This window comes from Oryctolagus cuniculus, chromosome 6 (genome assembly GCF_051225735.1).
Source record: "Oryctolagus cuniculus isolate XC-2025 breed Fujian yellow rabbit chromosome 6, ASM5122573v1, whole genome shotgun sequence".
Lineage (NCBI taxonomy): Eukaryota > Metazoa > Chordata > Mammalia > Lagomorpha > Leporidae > Oryctolagus > Oryctolagus cuniculus.
In genome coordinates this window covers 150,443,852-150,453,929 of record NC_142872.1, presented here as the reverse complement: position 1 = coordinate 150,453,929, position 10,078 = coordinate 150,443,852, and the positions used below count along the sequence as shown (strand labels likewise).

Here is a 10,078-nt window from a genome sequence, read left to right as displayed (position 1 = left end):
AGATTTAGACATGGCGCTGGCTGCGCCCGCGGCAACTGCACCACCGTGCCCGACAAGGGGTCCACATCCCTTTTTCCCCGACGCCCACCGGCGGTTTTCAAGTGTGTGCACGCCTGCTCAAGGGCCGCACGTCTAACAACTTCACGTGCCGGAAGGGGCGCCGCCGCCGGTGCACGCTCCTTCCTCGGCCGGGAGCGCGGCCCGAGCCCGAGCACTGCGCCTGCGCGGCTCCGCCCGCTCCCCGCCCCCTGGCTTTCGCCCCGCCCTGTTACCCCTTGTACTGCCGCTAGGGGTAGCGGCGGCGGCGGCGGCGGCGGCTGCGGCTGCGGCCTGAGAGCGTGGCTGCTCTGAGGGCACAGGAGCCCGTGCGAGTGGGAACGAGGGAGGCAGAGGGTGGGAAAGCCGGCGGCAGAGGAGGGCGGCGCCGGAGGAGGGCGGCGCGTGGCTGACTCATCTCTCTGGAAGATCAGACTGACAGACACACACACTCGCCGAACCCGCCCGCCCGCGCCGCTCCTCCTCAGCCGGGAAGCGCCCGCCCGCACCACCCTCCCGCCCTTCCCGGGAGCTCTCCGGGCCCGACCGCCTCAGAGAAAGTTTTTCTCGTCGGAGGCGCCAGAACCGTCGCGGGCTTTTGGGAAGAGGGGGACGGAAGAGGCGGCGGCAGCGGCGCAGGCCCGCGGAGTGCATGTTGCCCGGCGCCTCGGCTGCCTGTCAGGAGGACCTCGGGGCGGGGTCGGGCTGAGCCCAGCTGCTTCCTCTCGGCTCAGCCGCGCCAGAAATCTCCCCGGACTGTCGCGGGGGTCCCCGCTCCTCAGCCCGCCATGTCCCGGCTGCTGCCGCTGCTGAGGGGCCGGACCGCGCGCAGCCTGAGGCCGGGCCCGGCCGCCGCCGCCGCCGCCGCCGCGCCCCGCCCGCCGTCCTGGTGCTGCTGCGGGCGGGGGCTGCTGGCGCTCGCGGCCCCCGGCGCCTCGCCCGGCGGCCCCCGGCAGCTGGGCACGCACCCCAAGAAGGAGCCCATGGAGGCGCTGAACACGGCGCAGGGCGCGCGCGACTTCATCTACAGCCTGCACTCCACCGAGAGGAGCTGCCTGCTCAAGGAGCTGCACCGCTTCGAGTCCATTGCCATCGCCCAAGGTAAGGGGGGCGGGCCGGGCGCGCTCCCCTCCCCCCGCCCCGCGCAGACCCCCGCCGCCGCCCCGCGCGCCTGGCACGGCCGCCGGGTGGGTGTCTGGGGAGGAGGGGGGGACTTGCCGCCTCCTGGGTGTCCCCGCGCAGGTAAGACCGGCGAGGGTCGTGCCAGGCTGCAGGGGCCGCGCTCCCCACCTGCCCGAGAATCCTGAGCTCCGGCCTCGCGTGGCAGCCGACACGGTCGGGGTTTTTTTAGGTTCGCCTTGCGCCTGCCCTCCCAGCCCTGGAGTCCCTGTGCCCGGGCTGCCGCGGTGGGGACGTGCACCCTGGCAGGTGGCAGGCCGTGCGGGCTCGGGGAAAGTACTGCGGACGCCGCAGGCAGGGAGAAACTTTGCCGAACGGTTGTCGCACGAAGACGTACGGGTGTCGGAAAGGAGGGTGTAGCTTCATCACGCGGGGATGCTCTCCGCTGCCTGTGTCCGTGGACACACGAGCCGAAGGAAACATTTTCCTGGAAAATGGAAAGAGTGGATCACACCAGCAACTGCAGACACGTAACTCTCAAGTTAGGCTGCAGGTTGTGTTCTCCCAGAAGTTGGAAGAATGAGATCGATAAGAATGTTGTGGCAATCTGTGGCTCGACAGTAGAAACCAGGCTTCTGCGGAAAAGTGATTTGGAATGATGAAAGCAAAGCTATTTTTAAGCCAACATGTTAAAGTAGGATATTTTTAAAGCAAGTGCAGAATGTGGTAGGTCAGAGTTTGAAGCTAGGTGAAAAGGCTGAAAGTTCAGGAAACCAAAAGGGTGAAAGGAGCACAGCACTAAAATGGATTCAGTCTTAAAATGTTTGCCGCTTAAAGGTTATGCAGACAAAACACATTGCTGCTATTTTAAATTCCATTCTCATGCGTTTGAAAGTGTTTAAAAAGTTTGCCTTTTCTCCTCCAGAAGTTGGTGGGTAGGTAAACATCCCGTATGTTAAGTCTGGTGCGCATTGACATGGAACATGGCAGGATTCACTAGAGGCATTCAAAGTGAGTCTTTGGCCTGTGGGCATGAATGAAGAGAATTAGCTACCTCATTTAAGCAAGACTTATCTGTACTACTTCAGGGATTTTTTTTTTTTTATTAGTTATGCTTTTTAACCACATTTTTTCTCAGTTCTGGGAATTGTGGATCAATTGAAAGTATTGGATGATTCCAGACGTTATTGATCTACAATGCGTTTAAAGGGCTGTGTAGCATCCATATCAATTCAGTTATTAAATATGTAATCACAGTGATACAGGATATCACAATCAATGGTAGCATATTGGTAATCTGTGTGTGCACTTAGGATGTGTTTTTAAAATAATTCGGTTCAGAAACTGTGCTCCTTGGAAAATACTCTAGGCAGTCATATACTAGAATAATAATTTTTGGAATCTTACCCCATAGGCAAGACTATTTGCATACACATTTTACCTTTTCTAAGTAATTTTTTGAAAATTCAGCATTGTCAACATATTCCAAGATTGAAGGGTTCTATCAATATAATTTATAGCAGTTCTTGAAAAGCATGTCCTGCAAGGAGTGAATAAATTTCATTTCATACTTTATTTTTTTTGAACACCTGACATTATCATCATAGGTATGCTGCCTTTTCTTTTTTTAAAATATTTATTTATTTATTTGAAAGTCAGAGTTAAACAGAGAGAGAAGGAGAGGCGGAGAGTGAGTTCTTCCATCCACTGGTTCACTCCCCAATTGGCTACAACGGCTGGAGCTACGCTGATTGGAAATCAGGAGCCAGGAGCTTCTTCTGGGTCTCCCACACAGGTGCAGGGGCCCAAGGACTTGGGCCATCTTCTAGTGCTTTCCCAGGTCATAGCAGAGAGCCGGATCGGAAATGGAGTAACCAGAACTCGAACTGGCACCCATGTGGGATGCCAGCACTGCAAGCGGTGGCTTTACCCACTACACCACAGTGCTGGCCCCACGCTACCTTTTCTATTGAAGGTAAAATTTTTAAATTTAGCATGATTTTCAATATTCTGGAAAGGACTGAAAAACTTCAATCAATAGAGATCATTAATATCAGTTCAATTTAATTAGATAAGTTATGTGAGAGATAAGTTAGTAATTTAAATTGCCTTTTTTTTTTCAGGAGAAATGGGCAAGGTTGTAGGAGACAATGTAGTCATGATTATCTGCTGTTTATAAGCTAAAGCAGCTCAAAGTTTAACCATTTGTTTTTCAGTGTTATCGACTAAATCATTGCCCTTTGAATCAGATGACATTAGAGAAGCCTCTGCTTTAATTTTGGGAGAGTGTTGGTGATGTTCACTCATTTTTTTAATTTATCTTTTAATTCCACTTTTCCATGAGCTTTTTTTTTTAAAAAAAAAGATTTATTTATTTATTTGAAAGGCAGAGTTACAGAGAGGCAGAGGTAGAGAGAGAGAGAGAGGTCTTCCACCTGCTAGTTTACTCCACAACAGCCTGAGCTGGGTCTATCTGAAGCTAGGAGCCTGGAGCTTCTTCCCAGTCTCCCACTTGGGTACAGGGGCCCAAGCACTTGGGCCATCTTCTACTATTTTCCCAGTCCATAGCAGAGATCTGGATCAGAAGTGGAGCAGCCAGGACTCGAACCCGTGTACATCTGGGATGCTGGCACTGCAGGTGGCAGCTTTATCTTGCTACCAACTCCACAATGCTGGCCCCCATTATATCAATAGTTATTTTTTTAAATATTTATTTATTTATTTGAAATTTAGAGTTACACAGAGGGAGAAGGAGAGGCAGAAAGAGAGAGAAAGAAAGAAGTCTTCCATCTGCCGGTTCCCTCCCCAATTGGCCCCAACAGCCGGAGCTGCGCCAATCTGAAGCTGGAAGCCAGGAACTTCCTCCAGGTCTTCCCATGCAGGTGCAGGGGCCCAAGGACTTGGACCATCTTCTACTGCTTTCCCAGGCCATAGCAGAGAGCTGGATCGGAAGTGGAGCAGCTGGGTCTCGACCTGGTGCCTATATGGGTTGCCAGCACTGCAGGTGGCTACACCACAGCACCGGCCCCAATATCAATAGTTATTATGGAGATAACTAGAATCATCACTTAGTAAATTACTTTAATCATTAGTCATTTAAAGTAAAAAGGATTTTACTTTATTGGAAATGTATACAGCTCATTCTGTTGCTGAAATCAGCATTTTTTATAGCTGAAAAATGAAAACTTCCTTTTTTTATTATTGCTTTTGAATAATGTTTTTTAAATACCTGAAGTTTTAAATGTCTGTCTACTAAGAGCACTTTTAAAGAAATAAGTTTTCTGTTAAAAGAGCTGTTTCTTATTATAGGAAATGTTTTATGGCCTTGGAAAGTGTGCTAGTGTGATCAATGAACTAATTCGGGTTTCATGTGGAAATTTTACTGAAAAAACTCATCAATGCTTTGATATGGTAGTAGAGTCTGCTGCTGAAATTTGACCGTTATCTTTCTTATGTATTTATCAGTAGGCATGTGATATAGTCTGTGCTGAGATAACGCTTTAGAATCAACTTGTACTTGATAAGGTAGACTTTGTGGGGTGTCTTATCATGGTTAAAAAGGATATTGTGATTTTTAAATTACAAATTGATTTCCTCCCCAGTTTAAAAAAAGTTGAATGTTGTGCTTTCAACTTACCTGCTGAAGCTAATTTATTCCAGAAGCAGATTATATTCTGCCAATAGTATAAGTGGCTTGTTGTTTTTACAGGTAGGACTGGAAAGCTGACATTATCAGTTTTCTTTCTTTTTTTTTTTCAACTTTTATTTAATAAATATACATTTCCAAAGTACAACTTTTGAATTACAGCAGCTTTTCCCCCCATAACCTCCCTCCCGCCTGCAACCATCCCATCTCCCACTCCCTCTCCCATCTCATTCTTCATCATGATTCATTTTCAATTATCTTTATATACAGAAGATCAACTTAGTATATACTAAGTAAAGATTTCAACAGACTGCATCCACAAAGACACACAAAATCTAGAGTACTGTTTGAGTAGTAGTTTTACCGTTAATTCGCATAGTACAACACATTAAGGGCAGAGGTCCTACATGTTGTTGATTTAACAATTGACACTCTTATTTATGACATCAATAATCACCTGATGCTCTTGTCTTGAGCTGCCAAGGCTATGGAAGCCTCTTGAGTTCACCAACTCCAATCTTATTTAGACAAGGCCATAGTCAAAGTGGAAGTTCTCTCCTCCCTTCAGAGGAAGGTACTGCCTTCTTTGATGGCCCATTCTTTCCCCTGGGATCTCACTCACAGAGATCTTTCCTTTAGGTCATTTTTTTTTTTTTTTTTGCCACAATGTCTTGGCTTTCCATGCCTGTGAAACTCATGGACTTTTTAGCCAGATCCAAATGCCTTACGGGCTGATTCTGAGGCCAGAGTGCTGTTTAGAGCTTTTGCCATTCTATGAGTCTGCTGTGTATCCTGCTTCAGTTTCTTTCAATATTAGTCAATGTTTTAAAAAATATTTTCCTCCAAATTTTCTTGTAATTTTTTCCTGCTTATAATTATTTTTGAAACTTAAACTGTAGTAGCTTTTAAAAAAACATTTTTTAAAGCTTTATTTGTAGGCCGGTGCTGCGGCTCACTAGGCTAATCCTCCGCCTTGTGGCGCCGGCACACCAGGTTCTAGTCCCGGTTGGGGCACCGGATTCTGTCCCGGTTGCCCCTCTTCCAGGCCAGCTCTCTGCTGTGGCCAGGGAGTGCAGTGGAGGTTGGCCCAAGTGCTTGGGCCCTGCACCCCATGGGAGACCAGGAGAAGCACCTGGCTCCTGCCTTCAGATTAGGGCAATGCGCCGGCTGCAGTGCGCCAGCTGCGGTGGCCATTGGAGGGTTAACCAACGGCAAAGGAAGACCTTTCTTTCTCTCTCTCTCTCTTACTGTCCACTCTGCCTGTCAAAAAAAAAAAAAAAAAAAAAAAAGCATCAAAGTCAAACTCAAGTGATGTCTTTAAAAAAAAAAGCTTTATTTATTTGGTAGAGTTATAGAGTGCGAAGGAGATGGAGAGATAGAGAGAAGTTTTTTTTTTTTTTAGGTTTTTATTTAATGAATACAAATTTCCTATGTACAGCTTTTAGGAATAAGGTGATTCTTCCCCCCCATTCCCGCCCTCCCACCTCCATTCCCATCCTACCTCCTATTCCCTCTCCCATTCCATTTGTCATTAAGATTCATTTTTAATTCACTTTATATACAGAAGACCAACTCTATACTAAGTAGAGATTTCAACAGTTTGCACCACACAGAGACACAAAATATAGAGTATAATTTGAAGACAAGTTTTACCGTTAATCCTCATAGTACACCTCATTAAGGACAGAGGTCCAACATGGGGAATAAGTGCACAGTGACTCCTGTTGTTGATTTAACAGTTAACACTGTTATTTTTGATGTCTGACCACCCGAGGCTCTTGACATGAGCTGCCAAGGCTATGGAAGCCTCTTGAGTCCACAGACTCCATCCGTATTTAGACAGGGCCATATGCAAAGTAGAAGTTCTCTCCTCCCTTCACAGAAAAGTATGTCCTTCTTTGATGGCCCCTCCCCCCTTTTTAAAAAAATTATTTGACAGAGTTATAGACAATGAGAGAGAGACAGAAAGGTCTTTCCTCTGCTGGTTTACTCCCCAAATGGCCGCCACGGCCGGCGCTGCACCAATCCGAAGCCAGGAGCCAGGTGTCCCCTCCTGGTCTCCCATGTGGGTGCAGGGGCCCAAATACCTGGGCTGATGGCACCTTTTTTTCCACTGGGGTCTCATTCACAGAGATCCTTCATGTAGAACAGTTTTTGCCACTATGTCTTGGATTTCCATGCCTGAAATGCAAGAGAGGTTATCTTCTATCCACTGGTTCACTTCCTGAATGACTGCAGTGGCCAGAGCTGGGCCAAGCTGAAGCCAGGAACCTGGAACTCCATCCAGGTCTCCCACATGGTTAGCAGGGGCCAAGAACTTGGGCCATCTTCTTCTGCTTTCCCAGATGCATTAGCAGAGAGCTGGGTTGTAAATGGAACTGTCAGGACTCCAACCAGTGCTCTTATGGATGCCAGCATCACAGATGGCGGCTTAATCCGCTGTGCCACAGTGCCATCCCCAGCAACTTGGTTTTGAAAGATGGGTATTGCTCACTGTTTTATCCATTGCTAAGCATATACAACAAATTATCTCAAAACACAGTGGCCTAAAACAAGCATGTATTTTAATTTATGAAGCTCAGTAATCTTGGAATACCTTAGTTGGATATTTCTGCCTCAGAGTCATGAAATTGAAATCAGGCTTTTGACTGGGACTGGAGGATTCATCTCCAAGAAGATTCACACTCACTCACATGAGCGTTGGCTAGAAGTGTCAATTTTTTGCCATATGTGTCTCTCCATAGGGCTGTCGGTGTTAAGACATTTTGGGTGGCTGAATGTTCTTTTTTTTTTTTTTTTTTTTTTTATTTATTTATTTTTTTTGACAGGCAGAGTGGACAGTGAGAGAGAGAGACAGAGAGAAAGGTCTTCCTTTGCCGTTGGTTCACCCTCCAATGGCCGCCGCGGCCGGCGCGCTGCGGCCGGCGCACCGCGCTGATCCGATGGCAGGAGCCAGGAGTCAGGTGCTTTTCCTGGTCTCCCATGGGGTGCAGGGCCCAAGCACCTGGGCCATCCTCCACTGCACTCCCTGGCCACAGCAGAGGGCTGGCCTGGAAGAGGGGCAACCGGGACAGAATCCGGCGCCCCGACCGGGACTAGAACCCGGTGTGCCGGCGCCGCTAGGCGGAGGATTAGCCTAGTGAGCCGCGGCGCCGGCCCTGGCTGAATGTTCTTAAGACATATCAGGTGGTTCTTCTGGAAACAGTGCTAAGAGAGAAATACACAAAAGCAGAGAATCCCAAGCTGAAAGTCATAGTCTTTTTTTTGTATAAATTTTTTCCTTAACATTTATTTATTTTGAAAATCAGAATTAGAGAGAGAGGGAGAGAGAGAGAAAGAGAAATCTTCCATCGTTGGTTCACTCCCCAAATGACCTCAATAGCCAACATCCGGCCAGGCCGAAGCCAGAACCCAGGGGCTTCATCCAGATCTCCCCCATCGGTATCAGGGGCCCAAATACCTGGGCCATCATCTGCTGCCTCTCCCAGACTATTAGCAGGGAGCTGAATCAGAGGTGGAGCTGTCGAAACCGGAACTGGTGCCCATATGGGATGCTGGAGTTGCAGGCAGTGGCTTAATTTGCTATCCCACAATGCTGACCCCCACAGTCCTTTATTAAACCAGTTTTAGAAGTGATTGATGAACCTTCCTCTCTGTAACTCTGCCTCTCAAATAAAAAATTAAATCTTATTTTTAAAAAAAGATCAATAAGGGGCTGGCGCTGCGGCTCACTAGGCTAATCCTCCGCCTTGCGGTGCCGGCACACCGGGTTCTAGTCCCGATCGGGGCACCGGATTCTGTCCCGGTTGCCCCTCTTCCAGGCCAGCTCTCTGCTATGGTCCGGGAGTGCAGTGGAGGATGGCCCAAGTCCTTGGGCCCTGCACCCCGTGGGAGACCAGGAGAAGCACCTGGCTCCTGGCTTCAGATCAGCGCGGTGCGCCGGCCACGGTGGCTATTGGAGGGTGAACCAACGGCAAAGGAAAACCTTTCTCTCTGTCTCTCTCTCTCACTGTCCACTCTGCCTGTCAAAAAAAAAAAAAAAAAAATCAATAAGGGAAGTATAGAACCAACTAGGCCCAGCAAGAGGGGAAGTGCCAGGATGAAGAAATTTTAAGTATGAATTAAGGCAGAAGGAGAGATTTCCAAGCGGGGATGTTTACACTTCTGCCTAGGCAGAAAAGTTATGTGAAATTTTGCTATACTCAGTCATTTTACTAATACAGAAAGAAACTAGTTATAGCAGTATATTCTCTTTTAAAAATATTATTTTAGGGGCCAGTGCTGTGGCACAGTGAGTTAACACCCCAGCCTGAAGCGCTGGCATCCCATATGGTTGCCAGTTTGAGACCTGGCTGCTCCATTTCCGATCTAGCTTTCTGCTATGGCCTGGGAAAGCAGTAGAAGATGGCCCAAGTTCTTGGGCCCCTGCACCCGTGTGGGAGACCTGGAAGAAGCTCCTGGCTCCTGGCTTCGGATCAGCACAGCTCCGGCCATTGCGGCCATCTGGGGAGTGAACCAGGGGATGGAAGACACCTCTCTTTCACTTGCTCGCTTGTTCTGTGTAATTCTGACTTTCAAATAAATAAATAAATCTTTTAAAAATATTATTTTATTTGAAAGGCAGAGTTACAGAGAGAGCAAGAGAGAAGGAGAGAGATCTTCACTCCCCAGATAGTCGCAGTGGCTGGAGCTAGGCCAGACTGAAACCAGGAGCCAAGAGCTTCTTTTGGGTCTCCCACATGCATTCTGGGGCCAAGTACTTGGGCTGTTTTCCACTGCTTTGCAAGGCACACCAGCAGGGAGCTGGATCAGAAGCAGAGCAGCTGGGAATTGAACCAGCAGCCATATAGGGATGCCTGTGCTGCAGGCAGGGGCTTAATCCATTACTCCTACAGCACCAGCTCCTATAATAGTATATTGACAAACTTAATCCTAATTCTAGGATATTCTAGGTATCTTGGAGTGACTTTATTACTAGTGATTATTGTCAATAGAAGACAGATAATCAAAACAGATTTCTTTCTTTTCTTATAAAATGGGTATATGTATTTAGCAATCTTTAGTCATTGCTTGCATATAACTTGACGTCCAGAATTATGTAGGATTTCCATGCTATTATATCTCATGGTTTTGTGTATTGGGACAACAAACAAGGCTTTGCTAGATGATTTTCTGTTTCATGTGCTGTCTATGGAGATCATTCCATAAACTTCAGCTGGCAGATGAGTTGGCCAGAGGGTCCAAGAAGGGTTGGACTCAACTGGAAATGTTGGCCCA

General features: G+C 47.9%; 1 protein-coding gene across 6 annotated transcripts in view; it reads left to right on the top strand.

Moving 5' to 3' along the window:
* Window positions 1–308: 308 nt before the first annotated feature.
* Window positions 309–10,078, top strand: part of TMEM65 (transmembrane protein 65) — a 121,139-nt gene continuing 111,369 nt past the window's right edge. The window contains exon 1 of one of the 6 annotated variants that reach the window (XM_051844812.3): window positions 309–1,137. In XM_051844812.3, coding sequence (XP_051700772.1) covers window positions 825–1,137 — 313 coding nt within the window. In that variant the 5' untranslated portion in view covers window positions 309–824. The remainder of the gene's footprint in view (window positions 1,138–10,078) is intronic. The other 5 variants (XM_070075477.2, XM_070075478.2, XM_051844810.3 and 2 more) reach the window with 5 other exon arrangements.